At 40.3% G+C, this 27792-nt stretch overlaps 2 protein-coding genes across 14 annotated transcripts in view; both read right to left on the minus strand.

Moving 5' to 3' along the window:
- Positions 1 to 13853, minus strand: part of LOC130072472 (potassium voltage-gated channel subfamily KQT member 2) — a 70127-nt gene extending 56274 nt beyond the window's left edge. For all 4 annotated transcript variants that reach the window (XM_056237593.1, XM_056237592.1, XM_056237590.1 and 1 more), the window contains exon 1: positions 13454 to 13853. In XM_056237593.1, the coding sequence (XP_056093568.1) occupies positions 13454 to 13749 (296 nt within the window). In that variant the 5' untranslated portion in view covers positions 13750 to 13853. The remainder of the gene's footprint in view (positions 1 to 13453) is intronic.
- Positions 13854 to 25320: 11467 nt separating this feature from the next.
- ralgapb (Ral GTPase activating protein non-catalytic subunit beta) overlaps positions 25321 to 27792 on the minus strand; it is a 68606-nt gene continuing 66134 nt past the window's right edge. For all 10 annotated transcript variants that reach the window (XM_056237587.1, XM_056237589.1, XM_056237586.1 and 7 more), the window contains 2 exons: positions 27604 to 27752; positions 25321 to 25683 (listed from right to left, as the gene is read on the minus strand). In XM_056237587.1, the coding sequence (XP_056093562.1) occupies positions 25490 to 25683; positions 27604 to 27752 (343 nt within the window). In that variant the 3' untranslated portion in view covers positions 25321 to 25489. The remainder of the gene's footprint in view (positions 25684 to 27603; positions 27753 to 27792) is intronic.

The following is a 27792-nucleotide window of genomic DNA, read 5'->3' on the forward strand; positions in this document are numbered from 1 at the left end:
AAAACATTAAAACATTATAAAAAAGGAAGATGGAAAAAACTAACTAATTATTACATTATATGTAAAATGCTAAAAATAAGATAAAATGCTGATCCAATAACCTGCATAAGAGCACGGCGTTATAACTTAGTGTGAATCAAGATCTAAACGCTTTCAACAGCACGAGCACCATGAGTAATCGATGGCGTCACAGGTGCATTTCCACCTACACACACACAAACACACTTTCGATTACAACTGTATAATATAATTCAATATAGCATTGATTTAAACAGATTTTTTCTTTCAGGATAAAAAAGTCTTTAGATCCTCGGTTTAAATTTCAATAACTCAACATAAGAAATTGAGTATAAGATAGATACAAGAACAACAAGTTGCCAGGCTGCTGCTATGTGGTTGCTAGGGTGTTCTATGTGGTTGCTTGGGTGTTCTATGTGGTTGCTAGGGTGTTCTATGGGGTTGCTAGGGTGTTCTATGTGGTTGCTATGGTGTTCTATGGGGTTGCTAGGGTGTTCTAGGTGGTTGCTAGGGTGTTCTATGTGGTTGCTAGGGTTTTCTAGGTGGTTGCTAGGTGGTTTCTTACTGGCTCGAGTCAAAAGAGTCGAGCCTCATCGAGTCTCTGAGATCTCTGATGCTCCATGATTCTCGCCAGCACAAACACGCTCATCTCTTTCATTGAGCTGATGTGTGTGTAAATTAAATGATGGAGGCATTCTGTTACAAACACAGGCTCACGTTTAAATGACCAGCAGCTGCAATCGGCAGGACGTTTATATATATAAACGTATACGTATATATACAGGTGAAACTCGAAAAATTTGAATATCGTGCAACAGTTCATGTATTTCAGTAATTCAAATTAAAAGGTGAAACTAATTCAGTATATATAACTATATACATATGCATGATTATAATTTTCAAAGGGCCGACATTTCTGTATTTAAAATCCTTTTTTTTATTGATTTCATGTACACTCTAAAAAATGCTGGGTTGTTTCAACCCAAATTTGGGTCAAATATGGACAAACCCAAATGTTGGGTTAAAAATGTAATTAAAAAATGTACAGTTGAAAGTCGAAGTTGAAGTTGGGTTAAAATTTTAAATTACATTTTTAACCCAACATTTGGGTTTGTCCATATTTGACCCAAATTTGGGTTAAAACAACCCAGCATTGTTTAGAGTGTAATATTCAAATTTTCTGAGATTTTGAATTTGGGGTTTTCATAAGCTGTAAGCCATAATCATCCATATAAATATCCATCCATTATAAGCCATAATTATAACTTTTGCACGATATTCAAATTTTACGAGTTTCACCTGTATAGTTGTCGATTCCTTCACACTGTGGGAATAAATACACTCTAAAAAATGCTGGGATGTTTCAACCCAAATTTGGGTCAAATATGGACAAACCCAAATGTTGGGTTAAAAATGTAATTAAAACATTTACAGTTGAAAGTGAAAGTTGGGTTAAAATTTTAAATTACATTTTTAACCCAACATTTGGGTTTGTCCATATTTGACCCAAATTTGGGTTGAAACAACCCAGCATTTTTTAGAGTGTAACATGTGAGTGGTGTTTAAATGGACGAAAGCCAAAGAGCAGCACAGACGGCTAATCCAGTTTCACTCAGAAAATATGTTATATTACAACGGTAAAATGAGTTACAAATGCGGTTTCATGTTGACTTGCTGCCGACAGCATCATCTCAGGCTGTTGTGTGTGTGTGTGTATGTGTGTGTGTGTGTGTGTGTGTGTGTGTGTGTGTGTGTGTGTGTGTGTGTGTGTGAAACAGCAGCTTTTAGACGCTGCAATTCAACACATTCAAACAGCAAGAGCATCATTTCAGAAAGCAAAACTTCATTTATCCTGTATGTTGTTTTTCCCTCAAATAGGACGTTCGTTCTTTGATCCACAAAACTGAATCTGCTTCATTTCCCAACCTGCAGCCGACAATATTATGAAATATTATTATGATTCAAATCAGCTGTTTTCTATGTGAATATACAGTAAAGTGTAATTTATTCCTGTGATTAAAGCTGAATTTTCATCATCATTACTCCAGTCTTCAGTGTCACATGATCCTTCAGAAATCACTCTAATATGAGGATCTGATGCTCAAGAAACACTTATGATTATTTAATTAAAAATATAAATTATTTCAAGCTTTTGGTTGGGTACATTCCCACAAATCATATTATTTTCAAGCCTTTATACAAACCTAATGAACAAGGTTATGCCACATAAACAGGTAAACAAAAGAGCGTATATTTTGTACACAAATCAGTTATGAAATATCTAACATTCACATCAACACTAAAAGCTTGAACTAAATAAGGGTGTAACAATATATCATGTCACAATATATCGCAATACAAAAATGCAACATATACTATGTGTATAGTTCACAATAAAATAAAAATTACTATGTGAGAAAAAAATAAAGTTTTCAGAGTTTTAGTGTCAGTACAACATTAAACTACTATATATAATGTTGAATGTAATGTATAATAATGCAATGAGGGAATATTTGTGGGTCCTGATAATGCCAGATGTCTGATGTTACCAGTAAACAGTGGCCGACATTATTTTAAATATCTAGTACAAGCATATTCGTCTAAAATAATTGTGTATTTTCATCTTCAGAATCATGAATATTGTTATTCTGGTCTATTCCAAGACTATTCATTTACACACACACACACACTGTAACACCAAATTTAGCATTTTAATCAACAGTACATTTTTTGTTAACATTTTATCATATGTCTTGGAGTATCGCAATAATATCGTATTATGACATGAGAGTATCGTTAGGTTTCCATACATCAATGCATGAAAATCCTTCAGCTGGTGTGTATGAGGTGTACGTCTCCTTAATCACTATAATGTGTGGCACACGAACAGCTCCATATAAACCAGCTCATGAATCAGTGTGTGTGTGTGTGTGTGTGTGCAGGGGGGGGGCAGAACTGGGCCCTCATTAAATTATGGAATAATTGTTAAAAAATAAATAAAATAGGCATATTTGTGGAAAAAATATCTAGTATTTGAGTTACATAAAAGCTTTTTATTTGTTTTCTTCATAATTGTCCTTGAAATAGTGGTCAAGTCCCCCCCTCCCTCCCCCCAAAACAAAAATGGTTTGACCACTGATCAAAATTTGATGTTGTCATTTGATTTGAAGTTCAGTCTACGCTCAAAATGTCCGGTCAGCACAAGTCCTGTGCTCAGAAAAGAAAAGAAAAGAGAAGAAGAAAATAGAGGCCTTAGAGGTGTCATAAACAAATATTTTTAAAAAAGTTGGTGACGGTGAAGCTGAAACTAATGTTAGTAAAGTCAACGTAGAGCAAGGTAAGAAACAGCGGTACTTGATGCGTGTTCATGCCCGAAGCGCGTGCAGTTGCGTGCGCAACTGCAAAAAAAAAGTGCCCAAAATGCACAGAATTTGCATGTCTGGTGTGTTTTAACAAGAACTGCAGTAGGCTATGTCAAAAAAGAAAATGAAGACCCATTTAAATGTACCCATTTAAACGTGTTTTTATTATTCAGTTTGGGTAAAAGTATATGGTGTTTTATAAAAATAAATAAAAATGGAAGTCTGCTGTAAAGTGGTTAGAAAAACGGAATTCTGATCTAAAATCAGAATTGGCCTAGAAAATTGTAATTGGTGGAGGAACTGGAGAGTAAGAGCAGAGGAGAGGAACAGGAGAGGAAGAGCAGAGGAGAGGAACAGGAGAGGAAGAGCAAGGGAAAAGGAGAGATCTGGGCGCGGGGGGGGGGGGGGCATCTAAGATTATCTTGTCCCGGGCCCAGGCAAGACTGTCAGCTGGCCTGTGTGTGTGTAGGGTGTGTGTGTGTGTGTGTCAGTGACGGCCGCAGGGCAGAGTGCCCGAACACGTCTCTGTCGGCCGGAGACCATGCGGCTTTTTTCACAGCAAACTTAAATGGTGGTGCCTGATTCACACCTGAGCTGAGAGGTCACACACACACACACACACACACACACACACACACACACACACACACACACACACACACACACACACACACACACACACACACTCACACACACACACACACACACACACACACTCACACTCACACACTCACACACACACACTCACTCACTCACACACACACACACACACACACACACTCACACACACACACTCACTCACACACACTCACTCACACACTCACACAGACACACAGACAGACAGACACACACACACACACACACACACACGCACTCACACACGCACACACACACACACACACACTCTCTCTCTCTCACACACGCGCGCGCGTACACGCACACACACACACGCGCGTACACGCACAAACACGCACACACTCACACTCACACAGACAGACACAAACACACACGCGCTCACGCGCACTCACACACGCACGTACTCACACACGCACACACTCACAGACACGCACTCGTACACACACACACACACACACACACACACACACACACACACACACACACACACACACACACACACTCTCTCACACTCTCACACACACACACACACACACACTCTCTCACACTCTCACACACACACACTCACGCGCACACGCACGCACTCACACTCACACAGACACACACACACACGCCTCTATAAGGATGAGTATTAATTAATTAATTATTAATCAGAGAAAGTGCTGCTGACTCTGGCGGCAGAAAGACAGAAGCTGAAGACATACGCCTCGAGTTTTACAGGACAATGTTGTCACATGAGAGTGTGTCATATTCATCATATAGATCATATATATCATATACACTTACCGGCCACTTTATTAGGGACCCCATGCTAGTAACGGGTTGGACCCCCTTTTGCCTTCAGAACTGCCTCAATTCTTCGTGGCATAGATTCAACAAGGTGCTGGAAGCATTCCTCAGGGAGTTTGGTCCATATTGACATGATGGCATCACACAGTTGCCGCAGATTTGTCGGCTGCACATCCATGATGCGAATCTCCCGTTCCACCACATCCCAAAGATGCTCTATTGGGTTGAGATCTGGTGACTGTGGAGGCCATTTTAGTACAGTGAACTCATTGTCATGTTCAAGAAACCAATTTGAAATGATTAGAGCTTTGTGACATGGTGGAAGTAGCCATCAGAGGATGGGTACATGGTGGCCATAAAGGGATGGACATGGTCAGAAACAATGCTCAGGTAGGCCGTGGCATTTAAACGATGCCCAATTGGCACTAAGGGGCCTAAAGTGTGCCAGGAAAACATCCCCCACACCATTACACCACCACCACCAGCCTGCACAGTGGTAACAAGGCATGATGGTTCCATGTTCTCATTCTGTTTACGCCAAATTCTGACTCTAACATCTGAATGTCTCAACAGAAATCGAGACTCATCAGACCAGGCAACATTTTTCCAGTCTTCAACTGTTCAATTTTGGTGAGCTCTTGCAAATTGTAGCCTCTTTTTCCTATTTGTAGTGGAGATGAGTGGTACCCGGTGGAGTCTTCTGCTGTTGTAGCCCATCCGCCTCAAGGTTGTGCGTGTTGTGGCTTCACAAATGCTTTGCTGCATACCTCGGTTGGAACGAGTGGTTATTTCAGTCACTGTTGCCCTTCTATCAGCTCGAACCAGTCTGGCCATTCTCCTCTGACCTCTGGCATCAACAAGGCATTTCCGCCCACAGAACTGCCGCTCACTGGATGTTTTTTCTTTTTCGGACCATTCTCTGTAAACCCTAGAGATGGTTGTGCGTGAAAATCCCAGTAGATTAGCAGTTTCTGAAATACTCAGACCAGCCCTTCTGGCACCAACAATCATGCCACGTTCAAAGTCACTCAAATCAACTTTCTTCCCCATACTGATGCTCGGTTTGAACTGCAGGAGATTGTCTTGACCATGTCTACATGCCTAAATGCACTGAGTTGCCGCCATGTGATTGGCTGCTTAGAAATTAAGTGTTAACGAGCAGTTGGACAGGTGTACCTAATAAAGTGGCCGGTGAGTGTAGATCATAACACTCACTTAAATAACACAACTTCACCTCCTTTTGGTGATTAAATTAAGTCAGCATAAAATTGCATGTTAAATTCTGCATTATATATATTCACAAACATGTTAGCAAAGACTACTCTCTCTGCCTGAAACACTGTAAAATATGAAACGGTGAAATACTGTAAAAATGCTGCTTAATTGGGGACGTTCCCTGACTCTATACATCTATATCATGGAATAATACAGTAAAATACTATTTTTGGAAGTGAAAAAGTGCGACATCTTATAATTTACAATCTGTCATTCCCAGTATTCTTATGTCACACCTTGATGGGTTTTAATCGAAATAAGTTTCTTCATAGTTTTTTGTTATCAGTTATGTACATCAGGGTTTTATGTTCCATCTTATGCTGTGAAATGAATGTTTTTTGCATTATTTTAGTGTCATGTGTTTTGTATTTTCAGCTTGTGGAAAAGCTGCTTGTAATGAACTTTGATTTTTCATATGCCTTTCTCTTTACTACTTGTGATTTTAAGGTGATTGTCAGTATATTATAAATAAAAAAAAAACGATAAATTAGCATATTTCTGATGCAAAGAACCCTGAACGGAACTGTTTTCAAGATTGAAAATAATCATAAATGTTTTTTGAGCATCAAATCTTCATATTAGAGTGATTTCTGAAGGATCATGTGACACTGAAGACTGCTGAAAATTCAGCTTTGATCACAGGAATACATTACAATAAAAAATAAATTCAGTTTTTTTAAATTGTAATAATATTTCACAATATATCAGTTTTTAGTATTTTTAATCAAATAAATGCAGCCTTGGTAAGCAGAATATTAAAAATCTTTATATATATACACACACACACACACACATACACAGTGTGTATATATATATAATTACTGTAAATTAAATTTGTCAACCAGTAAAATGTAATCTTTGCTACCATATTGTTTTTACAATCAATTTAACAGATTTTTTTTTACCGTGTATGTAACCTTTAACAGCATTTGCTTTGTAAAACACACACATAAATGCATCCGCGCCTCTGAAACATTGCAGTTTTGACTCGATTTATTTATTTAACTTCTTCTCTCCAGTTCTTCAACTGTCCTCTACGATTAGCAGATTTTGCTGACGTGAGCGTGTTACTCTGCAGATTCCTGTCAACGTGTTTCATACTCACACACAACCTTCTACACACACAGAAACACACAACCTTCTACACACACAGAAACACACAACCTTCGACACACACAGAAACACACAGCGGTTTAGAAACATCTGCAGCAAAAACACAAGAGAGGAGAATTTCAGCAGCTTATAAGTTCCTAAAGCCAATCACTTATAATGCTAAATAATGCTTAAAATTCATTTACTTGTAAGGTGTTTTTATACGTACTGTCCCAAAGCTTCAACACAAACAGTGCATTAGTGCTTTAAATAAAACTAAGATGACTGACACGGACAGAAAGCATTGGAGGAACTAATCCTGGATCTACACCCACACAACTGCTAATTTTATTACTTACAAGATATAATTCAGTATTCATGATAACGTTGACTAATCAGTCCACTGTTCAATTAAACATAATTATGATGAAGAGTAAAGCAGATAGAGAGAATAAACTACATCCGATAGGAAGGAAGAGGGGAAATGGGGAGAAAAATAAAGATGAATGTGCATCTGAATGGCAAGCCGATTTAGCGTTACTCGTCGTAAATGCATTTTTACTAGTAAGAATTTAATTGAGAGCTCTACAATTTAGTTCTTACTATTATTAAGAATTATTATTAAAGAGCTCTCTAATTCAGTTCTTTCTATAAAGAATGCATTTGCAGAGCTCTCTGTTTCCATAACAGAGCTCTGTAATTGTACATATATTTAATGTGTTGTTTTTATTAGTAAAAATTCAATTAGAGAGCTCTGGACTTGCAGTTTTACTAGTAAGAATTGAATCGTAGAGCTCAATCGTAATTCAATAAAAAATGAATGAAAGTCAATGACTATAGTGAAAATTCATTTGCAGAGCTCACACACACACACACACACACACACACACACACACACACACAGTCGATTGCGCTTGTTGAGACAGTAAAGTATTTTGACATTAAGTTGTTTTACAAAAACAGTTCTGAAATAAATCAAACACACAACAATTCATGATGATTTACATAGTAAATGTTCAGATACCAATGCAAAAAACTTTGAAAATGTAAAAAATCTCTTCACTTGTAAAAGTGTGATTGTCATTCATCCGATCAAACTTAATTTCGATTACGATGTTTGTGCATCTTTCTTTAACTATAATGAACTTGCGTTGGTTCATTTGCATCTAATGATTGACATTCAGGCCTTTAAACAGAGACTGAAGATGTGAGTACTGCTTGTGTGTCTCAGGATGGTGTGTGTCTCAGGATGGTGTGTGTCTCAGGATGGTGTGTGTCTCAGGATGGTGTGTGTATCGGGATGGTGTGTGTCTCAGGATGGTTGTGTGTCTCAGGATGGTGTGTGTATCGGGATGGTGTGTGTCTCAGGATGGTGTGTGTCTCAGGATGGTGTGTGTCTCAGGATGGTGTGTGTATCGGGATGGTGTGTGTCTCAGGATGGTGTGTGTATCGGGAGCTGTCCGTGTGTTGTGGTGCTGAAACCACCGCCTCACTTTAATGAATGGATGGATTATTACACCGCTGTGAAGACACCGGGTCGCCATCTGCGGCTGACACACTACAACATACATCATCTACACTTATCCAGACTCCAGATATCATTTTTCATATGTTTTTACTAGTGTGTGCAGGACACTATAGTTCACTAATGTAAGTGAGGAGAGCAAAATAAAGTAAACTGTGACATATTATACCCAATAATTCTTCATACAGTGACTACCAGTGACATTTGGGAGCAAAAATGATTCCTCCACTTTGAGCTGATCATGTTTTCTTCAGTGTGTTTTCTGTAATTGCTAATGCTCTTTTTACACACAGACTGAACAACATGAAGCATTGCTTGGTCACTGGTTGAGCTAAACTGGTATTATCTAATTGTGTAGTTAAATTTAACAGCTGACAGATATTCAACATAATTCATGTGAGAGTCTAACAGAAGGACGGACAAAACCAGTCAAATATCAACTGATTTAATAACTCTTGTCATATTTTATTACCATTTTCTATAGTGAATGAACTGTGATAATGTGAGAAATGTTGACTGGTTTGGTTTGACTGCACTGGAGCACTAGACTGAAGGTAATTTGATGCATATAAACGGATCAGATGCGATCGCTGTTGATGAAACAGTGCATGTGTGTTTTTGGTGATCGCAGACGTTTGTAATTCAGCTTGTGATGATGAAGCAGGGCATCAGCATTCATGATTCTGAGCATATGGACACATCCCACCTCAGGTCTTTACAATGGCTCCCAGTTACATTTAGGATTGATTTTAAAGTATTAATACGGAAGCGTATTGCATTCACTTGAGGAAAAAAATCTACTCTGTTTTTATGAATTAATGAGTTACTCATAATTTTGAGATAATTAAGTCATTAATTAATTCGCAATTGCGAGACTTTATATCTCGCAATTCTGACTTTATTTCACGCAATTCTGACTTTATATCTCACAATTCTGACTTTATATCTCGCAATTGTGACTTTATATCTCGCAATTGTGACTTTATATCTCGCAATTCTGACTTTATATCTCGCAATTCTGACTTTATATCTCGCAATTCTGACTTTATATCTCGCAATTGTGACTATTTCACGCAATTCTGACTTTATATCTCGCAATTCTGACTTTATATCTCGCAATTCTGACTTTATATCTTACAATTCTGACTTTATATCACGCAATTGTGACTTTATTTCACGCAATTCTGACTTTATATCTCGCAATTCTGACTTTATTTCACGCAATTCTGACTTTATATCTCGCAATTCTGACTTTATATCTCGCAATTGTGACTTTATATCTCACAATTCTGACTTTATATCTCGCAATTGTGACTTTATATCTCACAATTGTGTCTATTTCACGCAATTCTGACTTTATATCTCGCAATTCTGACTTTATATCTCGCAATTCTGACTTTATATCTCACAATTCTGACTTTATTTCACGCAATTCTGACTTTATATCTCGCAATTCTGACTTTATATCTCGCAATTCTGACTTTATAACTCACAATTCTGACTTTATATCTCGCAATTGTGACTTTATATCTCGCAATTCTGACTTTATATCACACAATTCTGACTTTATAACACGCAATTGCGACTTTATTTCACGCAATTCTGACTTTATATCTCGCAATTCTGACTTTATATCTCACAATTCTGACTTTATATCTCGCAATTGTGACTTTATATCTCGCAATTCTGACTTTATTTCACGCAATTGCGACTTTATTTCACGCAATTCTGACTTTATATCTCGCAATTGTGACTTTATATCTCGCAATTCTGACTTTATTTCACGCAATTCTGACTTTATAACTCGCAATTCTGACTTTATATCTCGCAATTCTGACTTTATATCTCACAATTCTGACTTTATATCTCGCAATTGTGACTTTATATCTCGCAATTGTGACTTTATATCTCGCAATTCTGACTTTATTTCACGCAATTCTGACTTTATATCTCGCAATTCTGACTTTATATCTCGCAATTGTGACTTTATATCTCGCAATTGTGACTTTATATCTCGCAATTGTGACTTTATATCTCGCAATTCTGACTTTATTTCACGCAATTCTGACTTTATATCTCGCAATTCTGACTTTATATCTCACAATTCTGACTTTATATCTCGCAATTGTGACTTTATATCTCGCAATTGTGACTTTATATCTCGCAATTCTGACTTTATTTCACGCAATTCTGACTTTATATCTCGCAATTCTGACTTTATATCTCGCAATTGTGACTTTATATCTCGCAATTGTGACTTTATATCTCGCAATTCTGACTTTATTTCACGCAATTCTGACTTTATATCTCGCAATTCTGACTTTATATCTCGCAATTCTGACTTTATATCTCGCAATTCTGACTTTATGTCTCGCAATTCTGACTATATATCTCGCAATTCTGACTTTATTTCACGCAATTCTGACTTTATATCTCGCAATTCTGACTTTATATCTCGCAATTCTGACTTTATATCTCGCAATTCTGACTTTATATCTCGCAATTCTGACTTTATATCTCGCAATTCTGACTTTATATCTCGCAATTCTGACTTTATTTCACGCAATTCTGACTTTATATCTCGCAATTCTGACTTTATATCTCACAATTCTGACTTTATATCTCGCAATTGTGACTTTATATCTCGCAATTCTGACTTTATTTCACGCAATTCTGACTTTATATCTCGCAATTCTGACTTTATATCTCACAATTCTGACTTTATATCTCGCAATTGTGACTTTATATCTCGCAATTCTGACTTTATATCTCGCAATTCTGACTTTATATCTCGCAATTCTGACTTTATTTCACGCAATTCTGACTTTATATCTCGCAATTCTGACTTTATATCTCGCAATTCTGACTTTATATCTCACAATTCTGACTTTATATCTCACAATTGTGAGAAATAAAGTCAGAATTGTGAGATAAAAAGTCGCAATTACCTTTTTTATTTTTCATTATGTGACGAAACAAGCTTCCATAGATTACACTATATTTTACTTTCTTTTTTATTCTAAACTGTTTTAATTATTCTTACTTCTTTTGATTATTTTAATTTCTTCTATGTAAAGCACTTAGAATTACCATTGTGTATGAAATGTGCTATGTAAGTAAACTCGCCTTGCCTTCAGTGTGTCGCTCTGAATGTTTATAATACGAGTTACAGACACGAGAACACGTCTGGATGTTCCTGAGAGAGAACGAGGAACGACATTCTGCGGGATTTCAATTGAAAATCCAGGTTCACATGAGCTTTGGCCAAGTTGAGGACGAGGAACGCTGAAACTGAATATCTGACAAGCATAAGATGTGCCTCTAAACAGCATCAGATTGAGTTTCTTTGGCTTGTAACGCGAACCTTCAACCTGAACGCAATTTGAGAACGATTCTCTGGTTGAATAACTATTAAAAGCAAGCTTTCAGAGGGATATAACCAAACATCGTAAAGTCATACAAGCATTTTTTCATTTCTGAACAATATAAACATCTGTAACCGCATGAGATGCACAACACAAGCACGACAGATCTTTGGTGCTAAACATTAATATATCAGCCTATAAAACTCGAACTATTAAAAAAGCTTTAAAGAATCTTATAGAATTATATAATCAGCAACAAGAAGGAAATCTTCTATTGCTAAAAATCAGTAAAATGCATTAATGCACATCAAAAGTGCAGCAGAAAACAGTTAATCAGCAGATAATCAGATTCACTTCAGAAGAAAAGGGTTCTTTCTTTGGGCAAATATGATTATGAATATAACATATAATGCCAAACATATTAAACATGAAGCGCTTTTCCAACAAGCCACATTCAGAATCAACACTAAAGGGTTTTTGGGTAGATCTGGCTCTGAACTATTAATATTAAAGAAGATTTGTTTCAGTGATGGCCATAACAGCTCTTCTACAATCGTGTAAGATTCGTATACTTGTTTTTAAGGCTCTTCACAATCAGGCACCGACCCGTTGTACATGTCCAACATGTGGTCCACATACACATATACTCGCCCGGATCCTTGAGATCAGAGAATCAGCTTCTTCTGTGTGTCAGCAACACAAAATATATAAACATAAGGGCGATTTATTGATGTGTGAGTGCGTCCAAAACTCTGGAACGATCTCCCGTCTCCATTAGATCAGCCAAATCTATTACTACTTTTAAATTTAGGCTAACATCACATCTGTTAAAGCTATGTGAGAACACTCATGAGGGGTTTCCAGTGTGTATTTGTTATCTTTATGTATTGAATGTGAAGCACTTTGGGCAACCCGTGTTGCATTGCTATATAAGAATGAATAAATGAAAGAAATGCAGTGTAAACATCTCGCCAAGGTTTGAGAAGCTCTTTGTTTTGATGGCCATCAGCAGAAGAAACACTCAAAGGTGCAGATCTTCACATAAACAAAGATTTAAACAACCGGAAGGAAAGTAACGTCATCAATTAATAGAACAATCCTGCCAAACATATTAAGCGCTTTTCCACAAGCCACATTCAGAATCGATAATAACAATCTATTACAGGGTTTTTTGGGTAGATCTGGCTCCAGACCGAACTATTAATATTAAAGAAGCTTTGTTCCAGTGATGCTCGAAACTGTTCTTCTACAGCCAGAACAATCGTGTAAACACCTCGCCAAGCGCGTGAAGGGACGCTGACAGACAGAGAGGGTTGAGAAGCGCTTTGTTTTGATGGCCATCAGATTCAGCAGAAGAAACACTTAGAACACTTAAAGGTGCAGAGACTCACACGTAAGCGTGGTAAATGAACGCCCATCCGCGCGGTCTCTCCAGAACATTGTAGAGGAAATTCTGCAGGCGTCGGTAGAACGCGTTGCGCTTCGGCGGCCTCTTCCCGGAGATGCTGGATCTCTGTTTGCTCAAGATACTGCCGCGCTTCGACGCGTCCGCGCCCGCGATCAGCAACGCGCCGTCTCGGCTCGAGTCCGTCGCGCCCGCGTCCAGCCCCACGAAGCCCACCTTCAGCTTCTTCTCGGCCGGCGGGGCGTCGGGGAACACGCCGCCGTTGCGGGATTTCTGCACCATGCTGGAAGCGCTGTCGTCATGGAGATCCGCTGCTGATGATGATCCTGATGCTGATGATGATGTTGCGGGTCGGGACAGGTGCGAGCATCACTGCGCGCGAGAGGTGCGCGGCGATGCGAAGACGATCTGCAGTCTCTCTCTCTCTCTCTCTCTCTCTCTCTCTCTGCTCTCTCTCTCTCTCTCTCTCTCTCTCTCTCTCTACTCTCACAGACGCACGCACGCGCGCGCGCACACGCACTTTTCTACATCCCAGTAGATTCATGATTCCCTCATCTAAACTCACATGCTTTATACAACTGATACACACACACACACACTCTCTCTCTCTCTCTCTCTCTCTCTCTCTCTCTCTCTCTCTCTCTCTCTCTCTCTCTCTCTCTCTCTCTCTCTCTCTCTCTCTCTCTCTCTCTCTCTCTCTCTCTCTCTCTCTCTCTCTCTCTCTCTCTCTCTCTCTCTCTCTCTCTCTCTCTCTCTCTCTCTCTCTCACACACACACTCACAGGAAATGTCTGTCAAATTAACGGATAATATCCTGGCAGAAAATTACCAGCACCTTTTCAGTTTTTTTTAAAGTCCCCCTGTAATTGTATTCCTCAAAACTAATCTTTTACATATTTTTGAAAAAATTACATATTTAAACGTGTTTTCTTTGGAAAAATAAACCCTTCATGCCTTAAAATATCTTGAATGTAACTCGACACCCTCGCCTCATTTAGTATGCGCGGTTCTATGAATATGCAAATGAGCCCCGCCTCCACTCACTCGCTCAGCTCAGAGATCCACTGGTTGACGATCACACGTTGATCTGATTGGTTACAAGGTCGTTTGTGACGTCAGAAACACCAGCGATTTCAACCCGTGTTTTTGAGACTGTCTTTGGTTCACTGCAGTTTTAAGCAGAAAATACTCAGCAATGCTGTCGACTTATGAACTTACTCATGGTTTGTCTTAAAGCATATTAAAAACACCACATAGACACATAAACAACATTAAAAGCTGGATTACCACAACAGTGCAGATATCGAACACCTTAAACCCGCCTAAGCCCTTAGCTTGTATCAGAGGGTTTTTATCACAAAGATTGATCACAAATTGATGATTTGTTTTTGTGTCAAACGTTCAAAAAATAGAGTTGAATTGTATTGTGGAAGAGGCAAAAATGGGAATAAACAAGGAAATTGTTTACATATGCCCCTTTGTTTTTTAAAAGTGTTGGTTTGAGCAAGAATAAACATATTATAAAGGTTTAGGAATATAACCAGAATAAAATCTGTAGATATTTCCTTTGTGGAAGAATTATAATTGAGTTGAGAGAGTTAATAGGGTGAGTTATGGTGACCAAGTCCACGTCATACATGTCAACATGAACAGATTTGTCGTGTGTTTGAGTTCTCACAGTGTAATCTGTCGAAGGAGTGAACAGATCAGCCTAATACACACTATTAAACCCCATCCACAACACAGAGAAAGAGCTTTCCCTCGGCTGAGACTCGTCACGTGTGTGTGTGTGTGTGTTTCTCCTGAGACACACGAGAGCCGCTCCAGACCTGCAGATCAAATCCAGAGCAATCTCAGATGCATTCGACACACACACACACACACACACACACACACACACACACACACACACACACCTGACAAAGCCCGAAACATGACGCTCTTTAAATCAGCACACTCGCTGAGATGCAGAACGACTGCAGAGATTGAGTGTCGTTTACTGATAAACTGATCAAAATGAACTGAGTTTGTGCTTAAAACAAGAAACAAGTTTTCAGTTTCAATTGAGTTTATTTTTCTGTCCCCACTGACAGATGTTTTTATTATTATTTTAATGATTTTTTCAGAAAACAAGACTTAATATTTTCAGTCATTTTGCTTCTCCAATAAAACGCTGATATAAGAACCTTTAGATATTTGTACTGGGAATAAGACAAAGATACTGAGGAAGAAGTTTTTGCAGTCAGTAAACGGAGAGATATTCGGGAAGCGTTTTAAACCTTGATGTGTTCAAATTCTGCGTCCAATCACAATAATCTGGGTCAAATTGGACCTGCTGGATTCAATACAATTAACCAAAAATCACATTGAAAAACAAACAAAAAGTCAGATAAAATTAATACTTCTCAAACATCCTTCTCTCTTGTTTTTGCATGTGCTTATAATTTCTTTGCATGACAGGCAGGACAAAGATGAGGTTGCACAAGTCTACGAAGTAATGAAACTAACAAATTAACCAACTAAATAACAAACCAACTAACGAACAACTAACTAACTAACTAATAAACGAACAAACTAACTAATGGACTAACTAACTAACCCATGAACTAACTAACTAACCAATGAACTAACCAATGAACTAACTAATAAACGAACAAACTAATGGACTAACTAACTAATTAAGGAATTAACTAACGAATTAACTAACTAATGAACTAACTAAAAATTGAACGAACGAACAAACAAACTGGATAGATAGGCATGTATATATATATATATATATATACTTTTTTTTTGTATGTGCACCATCTAGCAATGCCAAGATCAGGATTGATTTCCAGGAAAATTTACATGCATGAACTGATATAAAGTTGCACAATAACAGTGTGTGCTGCTGATCTGCAGGGTCACGACCTTCTATACGTCACATCATCTCTCATCAATCTCAGATCAAACCAGTGCATCAGCATCTGAGAGCGGTCTAATAACCTCTCAAACACACACATGAGTGTTTTTCTTCAGCATAATGCAGACAATAATATTCCTCAAATGTATAGCATGACTAATGGACAAAAATAATGTCACAATGTAAAAGTATCTATATATATATTTCTATCATCCTCATCGGAGAAGCGCTGATACAGGATGATGGTGATAAACACACACAACCCGATGGGACTCATTGTTAGCTGAGCCGTTGTCATGGCAACGCAAATCAGAAGAGATGAAGAGCACTAAAGCAGAGCTCCCGACAAACACGCTCTATTCATGTGGTTCTGCAGCGGTTCTTCTGGTAATCAAGCTTTTCTTTATGTTACAGCGCTGGCCAGAGAACAGATGTTTCTAGTGTTCGTTTCCCATCCTAGATTTCATCGTTAGTGATTTTTAGGCTTTCTCTCGTGAAATAACCCATTGATTTCCCACGCTCAATAATACATTAATCCATCAAACAAGAAAATATTATGACTTAACCCATGAAACTTTTAAAATAACAAGATGTGTAAAATTTGCATAAGTATGTACTGTACAAAATTGGAAGTTTAAGTCAATTAAACTTAAATTATTAAACTGACTTTAAAAAGATTTGTTGAGTCCGTATATAACATAAAAATTGAAAATGGCTTAACTTGTTTTGATGAGTTCAAATAATGTAAAAACATATTTGATCTTTTTATTATTATTATTTTTACAGTGTGCACAGATTCGAATATTATATAAAAAGTTATAGTCATCACACAAAATTAATATGCTTTTAAACAATTCTAACACGACATTATACAGTCCGATGAATGAAGGTTGAAAATACTATAGAAAAATATGTGAAACTCGAAAAATGAGAATAATGGTGCAAAAGTTCATTTATTTCAGTAATTCAACTTAAAAGGTGAAACTAATATATTATATAGACTCATTACATGTAAAGTGAGATATTTCAAGCCTTTATTTGTTATAATTGTGATGATTATGGCTTACAGATATGAAAACCTTTTCACAATATTCTAATTTTGACTTTGGGGTTTTCATAAGCTGTAATCCATAATCATCAAAATTATAACAAATAAAGGCTTGAAATATCTCACTTTGCATGTAATGAGTCTCTATAATATATTAGTTTCACCTTTTAAGTTGAATTACTGAAATAAATTAACTTTTGCACCATATTCTAATTTTTCGAGTTTCACCTGTAAAAGACAAACCCAAAAAAGGAAAGTGTTTTGTTCTCTTGCTCAACGGAAGTGTCTGCGCTTCTCTTCCCACAGCAAACAGCCGAGCGCTGAAGCTGATCCTCCATCTGTCCCACTGAAGATCCAGAACAGATGACGCTGTCTTCCTTCAGAACGCTGGCAGGAGAGACCGCTAAATATCAGTTATATGTTGTAAATAAAGAATATCGGAGTTTGTTTTACAAGGATTGTTCTCAAAATGTTTTTTTTCTTGATCATGTGAACGTTTCGGGAACATTCCATCTCATCATTCTTCAAACGTTCTGGGAATGTTACTTTCGAATGTTCTCGGAATGTTCAGAAACAAGTTACATTTCAAAAGTGTCAGATGATGAACGTCCAACTGTAACATTTCAGGAAAGAAACACTCAATGGTTACAGGAGTTTCTGGTGATCGACATATTTAAAATATCTTCTTTTGTGTTCAGCAGAAGAGAGACATTTTTTTAATGCTTTAACTAACATTAATTAACAATGTGCAATATATTTGTTACAATATGTGTTAATCTTTGTTATTAGTTAATAAAAAATGTAACTTTTCATTGTTAGTTCATGTCAGCTCAGGTTCAATAATATGATAATATTAACTTTTGATTTAAAAAATGTATTAGTAAATGTTAAAATGAACATGAACTGATTAATAAATGGTTTTTCATTTTTAGTTCATGTTAACTAATTGCAGTTAACTAATATTAACAAATGAAAGTATATTAGTTAGTTGTGAGAAAAGCTCCGGCATCATTTGTTTGAAGTTTTCTAATTGAAACACATTCAGACGCTTATAAGTGTGACTGAAGAACATCAATCCTGGAGATCAATGACAATAACCCAGTGCTGCTTCAGTGAGTGTGTGTGTGTGTGTGAGTGAGTGAGTGAGTGTGTGTGTGTGTGAGTGGAGTGAGTGAGTGAGTGTGTGTGTGTCTGTGTGTGTGAGTGAGTGTGTGTGTGTGTGTGTGTGTGTGTGTGTGTGTGTGAGTGGAGTGAGTGAGTGAGTGAGTGAGTGAGTGAAAGTGAGTGTGTGTGTGAGTGGAGTGAGTGAGTGTGTGTGTGTCTGTGTGTGTGTGTGTGAGTGAATGAGTGTGTGAGTTTAAGTGAGTGAGAAGTGAGTGTGTGTGTGTTTGTGTGAGTGGAGTGAGTGAGTGTGTGTGTGTGTGAGTGGAGTGAGTGAGTGAGTGTGTGAGTGTGTGTGTGTCTGTGTGTGTGAGTGAGTGAGTGAGTGAAAGTGAGTGTGTGTGAGTGTGTGTGAGTGGAGTGAGTGTGTGTGTGTGTGAGTGAGTGAGTGAGTGAGTGAGTGAGTGAGTGAGTGAGTGAGTGAGTGAGTGAAAGTGAGTGTGTGTGAGTGGAGTGAGTGTGTGTGTATCTGTGTGTGAGTGAGTGAGTGAGTGAAAGTGAGTGTGTGTGTGTGTGTGTGTGTGTGTGTGCGTTTGTAAGTGAGTGTGTGTGTGTGTGTGTGTGTGAGAGTGGAGTGAGTGAGTGTGTGTGTATGTGTGAGTGAGTGAAAGTGTGTGTGTGTGTGTGTGTGTGTGTGTGTGTGTGTGTGAGAGAGTGAAAGTGTGTGTGTGTGTGAGAAAGTGAGTGAGTGATTGTGTGTGTGTGTGTGACAGTGAGTTAGGAGTGATTGTGTGTGTGAGTGAGTGTGTGAAAGAGAGTGTGTGTGTGTGTGTGTGTGTGAGAAAGTAAGTGAGTGATTGTGTGTGTGTGTGTGTGTGTGAATGTGTATGTGTGACTGAGTGAGTGTGTGTGAGTGTAAGTGAGTGTAAGTGAGTGTGTGTGTGTTTGAGAGTGAATGAGTGTGTGAGTTTAAGTGAGTGAGAAGCGAGTGTGTGTGAGAGTGAGTGAGAGTGAGTGAAAGTGAGTGTGTGTGTGTCTGTGTGTAAAAGTGAGTGTGTGTGTGAGTGTGTGTGTGAGTGTAAGTGTGTGTGAGTGTGTGTTGGTGAGTGAAAGTGTTTCACGAGTTCACACTTACATACAATGGAGAAGGGGCGGTGGTGGAGAAGGGGTGGTGGTGGAGAAGGGGTGGTGGTGGAGAAGGAGCGGTGGAGAAGGGGTGGTGGTGGAGAAGGGGTGGTGGTGGAGAAGGAGCGGTGGAGAAGGGGAGGTGGTGGAGAAGGGGTGGTGGTGGAGAAGGGGAGGTGGTGGAGAAGGGGAGGTGGTGGAGAAGGGGCGGTGGTGGAGAAGGGGAGGTGGTGGAGAAGGGGCGGTGGTGGAGAAGGGGCGGTGGTGGAGAAGGGGCGGTGGAGAAGGGGTGGTGGTGGAGAAGGGGCGGTGGTGGAGAAGGGGCGGTGGAGAAGGGGTGGTGGAGAAGGGGCGGTGGTGGAGAAGGGGCGGTGGGCGGTGGAGAAGGGGCGGTGGTGGAGAAGGGGCGGTGGAGAAGGGGCGGTGGAGAAGGGGCGGTGGAGAAGGGGCGGTGGTGGAGAAGGGGTGGTGGTGGAGAAGGGGTGGTGGTGGAGAAGGGGTGGTGGTGGAGAAGGAGCGGTGGAGAAGGGGTGGTGGTGGAGAAGGGGTGGTGGTGGAGAAGGAGCGGTGGAGAAGGGGAGGTGGTGGAGAAGGGGTGGTGGTGGAGAAGGAGCGGTGGAGAAGGGGAGGTGGTGGAGAAGGGGAGGTGGTGGAGAAGGGGCGGTGGTGGAGAAGGGGAGGTGGTGGAGAAGGGGCGGTGGTGGAGAAGGGGCGGTGGGCGGTGGAGAAGGGGCGGTGGAGAAGGGGTGGTGGTGGAGAAGGGGCGGTGGTGGAGAAGGGGCGGTGGAGAAGGGGTGGTGGAGAAGGGGCGGTGGAGAAGGGGTGGTGGTGGAGAAGGGGCGGTGGGCGGTGGAGAAGGGGCGGTGGAGAAGGGGCGGTGGAGAAGGGGCGGTGGAGAAGGGGCGGTGGTGGAGAAGGGGCGGTGGAGAAGGGGTGGTGGTGGAAAAGGGGCGGTGGTGGAAAAGGGGCGGTGGTGGAGAAGGGGCGGTGGTGGAGAAGGGCCGGTGGAGAAGGGCCGGTGGTGGAAAAGGGGCAGTGGAGAAGGGGTGGTGGTGGAGAAGGGGCGGTGGTGGAGAAGGGCCGGTGGAGAAGGGGTGGTGGTGGAGAAGGGGTGGTGGTGGAGAAGGGGTGGTGGTGGAGAAGGAGCGGTGGAGAAGGAGCGGTGGAGAAGGGGCGGTGGAGAAGGGGCGGTGGAGAAGGGGCGGTGGAGAAGGGGCGGTGGTGGAGAAGGGGCGGTGGTGGAGAAGGGGCGGTGGTGGAGAAGGGGTGGTGGTGGAGAAGGGGCGGTGGTGGAGAAGGGGCGGTGGAGAAGGGGCGGTGGTGGAGAAGGGGCGGTGGTGGAGAAGGGGCGGTGGTGGAGAAGGGGCGGTGGTGGAGAAGGAGCGGTGGAGAAGGGGTGGTGGTGGAGAAGGGGTGGTGGTGGAGAAGGGGCGGTGGTGGAGAAGGAGCGGTGGAGAAGGGGTGGTGGTGGAGAAGGGGCGGTGGAGAAGGGGCGGTGGTGGAGAAGGAGCGGTGGGGAAGGGGGCGGTGGAGAAGGGGTGGTGGTGGAGAAGGGGCGGTGGAGAAGGGGTGGTGGAGAAGGGGCGGTGGTGGAGAAGGGGCGGTGGAGAAGGGGTGGTGGTGGAGAAGGGGCGGTGGAGAAGGGGCGGTGGTGGAGAAGGAGCGGTGGGGAAGGGGCGGTGGAGAAGGGGTGGTGGTGGAGAAGGGGCGGTGGGCGGTGGAGAAGGGGTGGTGGTGGAGAAGGGGCGGTGGGCGGTGGAGAAGGGGTGGTGGTGGAGAAGGGGCGGTGGGCGGTGGAGAAGGGGCGGTGGTGGAGAAGGGGTGGTGGAAAAGGGGTGGTGGTGGAGAAGGGGCGGTGGGCGGTGGAGAAGGGGCGGCGGTGGAGAAGGGGTGGTGGTGGAGAAGGGGTGGTGGAGAAGGGGTGGTGGTGGAGAAGGGGCGGTGGGCGGTGGAGAAGGGGTGGTGGTGGAGAAGGGGCGGTGGGCGGTGGAGAAGGGGCGGTGGTGGAGAAGGGGCAGTGGTGGAGAAGGGGTGGTGGTGGAGAAGGGGCGGTGGGCGGTGGAGAAGGGGCGGCGGTGGAGAAGGGGCAGTGGTGGAGAAGGGGCAGTGGTGGAGAAGGGGCAGTGGCGGTTAATAAAACATCATGTGTGTGTGTGAGTGAGTGAAAGAGTGTGTGTGTGTGAGTTTAAGTGAGTGAGTGTGTGCGTGTCTGTGTGTGAAAGTGAGTGATTGTGTGCGTGTTTGTGTTTGAGAGTGAATGAGTGTGTGTGTGTGTGTTTAAGTGAGAGTGAGTGTGTGTGTGAAAATTGCTAAATTTAGTTCACATTTTATTCAATAAAACCCAGTCATTGAATAATAAACTTGTTTTTTAATGACAGTGACAGCATAACCAAAACTGCATTTCAAATTAAACTCGCACTCCTATTGTGTAGTTTTAGCTATTGTGTAGTTTTAGCTATTGTGTAGTTTTAGCTATTGTGTAGTTTTAGCTATTGTGTAGTTTTAGCTATTGTGTAGTTCGAACTTCTGATGTCAACATGTTCTGCATGTCTATTCACTGACCAGAAGTTGAATAAGAACAAAAGCCCAACTTCATTTTCAAACTCCATTTTAAATCCTATTCATGGAAACCAGCGTGAAAGATGATTGTTGGGTAATAACTTGGTTTTATCTCCTACACACACACACACACACACACACGCAAGATGATTATTGGGTAAACACACACACACACACACGCAAGATGATTATTGGGTAATAACTTTGTGTACACACACACACACTATGATAAGAATTTAATTAAAATCTTTATTTCATTACATGTGTTACATTCAATATCCAATGCATCTCTTGGACACATATATGATGATGGCATAAATACAAACAATCGTTCATCCGTTGTGCCGTCCCTAATCAATAGTATAAGATGAGTGAGCAGAACTTCACACCCGCATATTTACATAGAAAGTCAAACTTTATACAAAGTCCATGCCGTCAATATTTACACACGGAAAAAGAGACGCCCTCATTTCAGTTCGTTCTTACAAAAAGAAACGTTGCGTTAACAGGAGCTTCTGAGCACAAAAACCGGGACGTGTAATTCTCTTCCAGAATTGATATTAAGAATAACTTGAGATCAAAACTGGTGTTGTGTTTGGGTGAGAGGAGATCACCGTATATAAAGGCATTTTTATAATGAAAACAGAAACAAATCAAGGGTGAGGATGGAAACAGGAATTATTCATATCTAAAAGTGCTTTCTAGAATATGAAAGGAGATATAACCGCTAAGCTGAACGTCAAACGGGGGAAGCTAGCTCGATTTGAAGATAAAAACGCGGAGTAAATCACCAAGTAAAAGAAATAAATAAATAAATGATAAGCCCTTATAATGTCTTTCGACTGAAATGCATTATGGGTCGAAGTAATGTCGCATCTTTAGCCAATAAGGACGTGTCCGGTTTAAATCACTACACACTCAGTAGTTTGTTGGCAATTTATGGCATCAAAATGTCAAGTGACCGAATATCTGTTTCTCAGTCATTCCTATTAAAGCGCCACTGAATTAAAACAGTAATTACGACTTCTCTGACTTCTGACTTTTTGTATCAGAATTGTGATATAAACTTGAAACAAGAACTGCGAAAAAAGTCAAAATTGTGAGATATAAGCTCGAAATTATGAGGAAAAAAATAGTCAAAATTGTGAGATATAAGCTCGAAATTATGAGGAAAAAAAAGTCAAAATTGTGAGATATAAGCTCGAAATTATGAGGAAAAAATAGTCAGAATGGTCAGTTAACTTTTTTAATATCTTGCAATTCTGACTTTTCTCACAATTGCAAGTTTACATCTTACAATTCTGACTTTACAACTCACAATTATGAGAAAAAAGTCAGAATAGCGAGATATAAATGTGCAATTGCACGTTATAAAGTCTGAATTGCGAGATATAAACTGTCAGCTGACTTTATCATATCTCAATAACTATCTTTTTCTCACAGTTGTGAGTTTATATCCCTCAATTCTGATGTTTTTTACTCACAATTGTGAGATACAGGAGAAACTCGATAAATTAGAATATGGTGCAAAAGTTCATTTATTTCAGTAATTCAACTTAAAAGGTAAAACTAATATATTATATAGACTCATTACATGCAAAGTGAGATATTTCAAGCCTTTATTTGTTATAATTGTGATGATTATGGCTTACAGCTTATGAAAACCCCAAATTCAAAATTAGAATATTGTGAAAAGGTTTTCATATCTGTAATCCATAATCATCAAAATTATAACAAGGCTTGAAATATCTCACTTTGCATGTAATGAGTCTATATAATATATTAGTTTCACCTTTTAAGTTGAATTACTGAAATAAATGAACTTTTGCACCATATTCTAATCTTTCGAGTTTCACCTGTATAAACTTGCAATTCTGAAAAAAAAGTACGAATTATGAGACAGAAAGTCGCAATTACCTTTTTTATTTGTATTCAGTGGCTTCCATCCCTTCCTCATCGCCCGCAGACTGAGACTCTTCTCAGAAAGCTGAGTTGAGCTACTGTACATGTGAAGATGAAGATGATGAAGATACTGGCGTCACATCAGTGGCTGCTGGAGATTAGTGTTCATTTCTATAGTGCTTCTAGAAGAAACGGCTTCACATGAGGACGTTTACTGTTGCAGTCCTTCGTTCAAATAACAAACATGATCAAATGAAACGTCATTCATTGTGAAGTACAGTAACGGGTGAATCTCATGAAACGCTCAACGACTCAGATTTCACCGCAAAAAATAAATCAGATTTCGTTTGAAGAAAAATAAAGCCTGTTTTTAGGATAGTTACGTTTTTAAAAAAATTTTTTTTTACATTAATATTAGTTGACATTCTCATCAGCTTAATGCAAAAAAGTCTGTCATTACTGTATTGTGCAAAGAATTATGATGTACTATTTAAAGTATTTATAAATCATGCTGGTATTTGTTTTTAATTACGCCAATTTAAATTACAGGTGAAACTCGAAAGATTTGAATATGGTGCAAAAGTTCATTTATTTCAGTAATTCAACTTAAAAGGTGAAACTAATATATTATATAGACTCATTACATGCAAAGTGAGATATTTCAAGCCTTTATTTGTTATAATTTTGATGATTATGACTTATGGCTTATGAAAACCCCAAATTTGTGGAAAGATTTTCATATCTGTAAGCCATAAACATCACAATTATAACAAATAAAGGCTTGAAATATCTCACTTTGCATGTAATGAGTCTATATAATATATTAGTTTCACCTTTTAAGTTGAATTACTGAAATAAATGAACTTTTGCACCATATTCTAATTTATCGAGCTTCACCTGTAAATTAAATAATTGTACTACAGTATTTTTATGGTGTTACGGTAATGAGTATCACATTTGAGAACAATGAAAATTGTTCTTTATCATTTTTATTTATGAAATTCATTCTTAAATACATTTATTATAAGCAAAAAAATACATGTAATGCAAATTTGGGAGGGAAATGAGCTCAAATGTTATGAAAAGAAGTCGTAATAAAAACGTAACAAAAAAAAAACAGGCTTATTTTCTTTATGCAAAATACAGTATATATTTTGCATATATACATTAAATTTATTTTGAGGGTGAAAAGTAACTTCGACAGGTTTTTGTGAGATTCACAGGAGAAGTAAAGTGTCCGTTTGAAGATACGGAACAATAGTCATCGTGTCAGGTGGGCACTGATCGCGTAGAGGTCGAGTTGAGCAAGTATTTGGCCAATCAACATTAAAAACGTAATTCAACTCAAACGCGGATTAATTCCACCTTCGTCTGCGAGATTGTTTATGGGTTGAGGCTCGTCTCCCCGACCTCCAGGAACAGCGAGGTGTAAAACTCGGGCTCAAGCTGTTTGTTGCGATAACGGTTCACGATTTCTGCAATCTTCTGTTTCCGCCGCACGTGTGGCGGGCTGTAAGAGTCGCTCTCCAGGCGTTTCCTCCGGCACGCGTTTATCACCGTCTGTCGCACCAGGAATCCTGGAGAGGCGGAGAGAATGACAATTGGAGAGGATTAAAAAAGTAATTACGAATTTTTATCTCTCAATTGTGACTTTTTTCTCACAATTGCGAGTTTAAATCTCTTTTTCTCAGGATTGTAAGATTGAAACTCGTAATTGCTGAGAAAACAAGGCAGAATTGTCAGCTGACTTTTTTAATATATAGCAGAAATGCGAGATATAAAATCGTAATTGGGAGAAACAAAAAAGTCTAAATCGTCTGCTGACTTTTTTTACATAAAAAAGAAAAAGAAAAAGAAAAACTTTAATATATCGCAGTTCTGACTTTTTCACAATTGTGAAATAAAAACTCGGAATTATGAGAAAAAAAAAGTCATGATTCCAGACTTTAATTTCCTCTCACACTCACTCTCTCTCTCTCACACACTCACTCACTCTCTCACACACTCACTCACTCACTCTCTCACACACTCACTCACTCTCTCTCTCACACACTCACTCACTCACTCTCTCTCTCTCTCTCACTCACTCACTCACTCACTCACTCACTCACTCACTCACTCACTCACTCACTCACTCACTCACTCACTCACTCACTCACTCACTCACTCACTCACTCACTCACTCTCTCACTCTCTCTCTCTCACTCTCTCTCTCACACACTCACTCACTCTCTCACACACTCACTCTCTCTCTCACACACTCACTCACTCTCTCACACACTCACTCTCTCTCTCACACACTCACTCACTCTCTCACACACTCACTCACTCTCTCACACACTCACTCTCTCTCTCACACACTCACTCACTCTCTCACACACTCACTCACTCACTCTCTCACACACTCACTCTCTCTCTCACACACTCACTCACTCTCTCACACACTCACTCTCTCTCTCACACACTCACTCTCACACTCTCACACTCTCACTCTCTCACTCTCTCACTCTCTCACTCTCTCACTCTCTCACTCTCTCACTCTCTCACTCTCTCACTCTCTCACTCTCTCACTCTCTCACTCTCTCACTCTCTCACTCTCTCACTCTCTCACTCTCTCACTCTCTCACTCTCTCACTCACTCACTCACTCACTCACTCACTCACTCACTCACTCACTCACTCACTCACACACTCACTCACTCACTCACACACTCACTCACACACTCACTCACTCTCTTACACACTCACTCTCTTACACACTCACTCTCTTACACACTCACTCTCTTACACACTCACTCTCTTACTCACTCACTCACTCACTCACTCACTCACTCACTCACTCACTCACTCACTCACTCACTCACTCACTCACTCACTCACTCACTCACTCACTCACTCACTCACTCACTCACACTCACTCAGACTCACTCACTCTCTCACACACTCACTCTCACACACTCACTCTCGCTCACACTCAGACAGACAATCACTCACTCACACACTATCACACACACACACACACTCTATCACTCTCTTACACTCAGACAGACACACAGACAGACAATAACACTCTCAGTCTATCACTCTATCACTCTCACTCACAAACACACACTCTCCCAGTGATCTCCTGCTAACCACTCTCACACACTCACACTCATACACACATTCACTCTCTCTCTCTCTCTCTCTCTCTCACACACACACACACACACACACACACACACACACACACACACACACACACACACACACACACACACACACACACACACACACACACACACACACACACACACACACACACACACACACACACACACACACACACAAACACACACACAAACACACACAAACACACACACACACACACACACACACACACACACACACACACACACACACACACACACACACACACACACACACACACACACACACACACACACACACACACACACACACACACACACACACACACACACACACACACACACATACCCAGTGATCTCCTGCTAACCACCATGTTGTCCACTAGAGGAATGACCATGTTGAATTTGCCCATAGCACCGTGTAGTTTGATCCGAAACAGGCCGGTCTTCAGCGGATGGATGAAAACAATGGGAACGTCCTTCTCTGAAGAGCTGGACCTGAGTGAGAACAGGTGAGGGCGAATGAGATCATGTCAGG

Source organism: Rhinichthys klamathensis, unplaced genomic scaffold, assembly GCF_029890125.1.
Source record: "Rhinichthys klamathensis goyatoka isolate OS25496 unplaced genomic scaffold, OSU_Roscu_1.1 h1tg000488l_1, whole genome shotgun sequence".
NCBI classification, from domain to species: domain Eukaryota; kingdom Metazoa; phylum Chordata; class Actinopteri; order Cypriniformes; family Leuciscidae; genus Rhinichthys; species Rhinichthys klamathensis.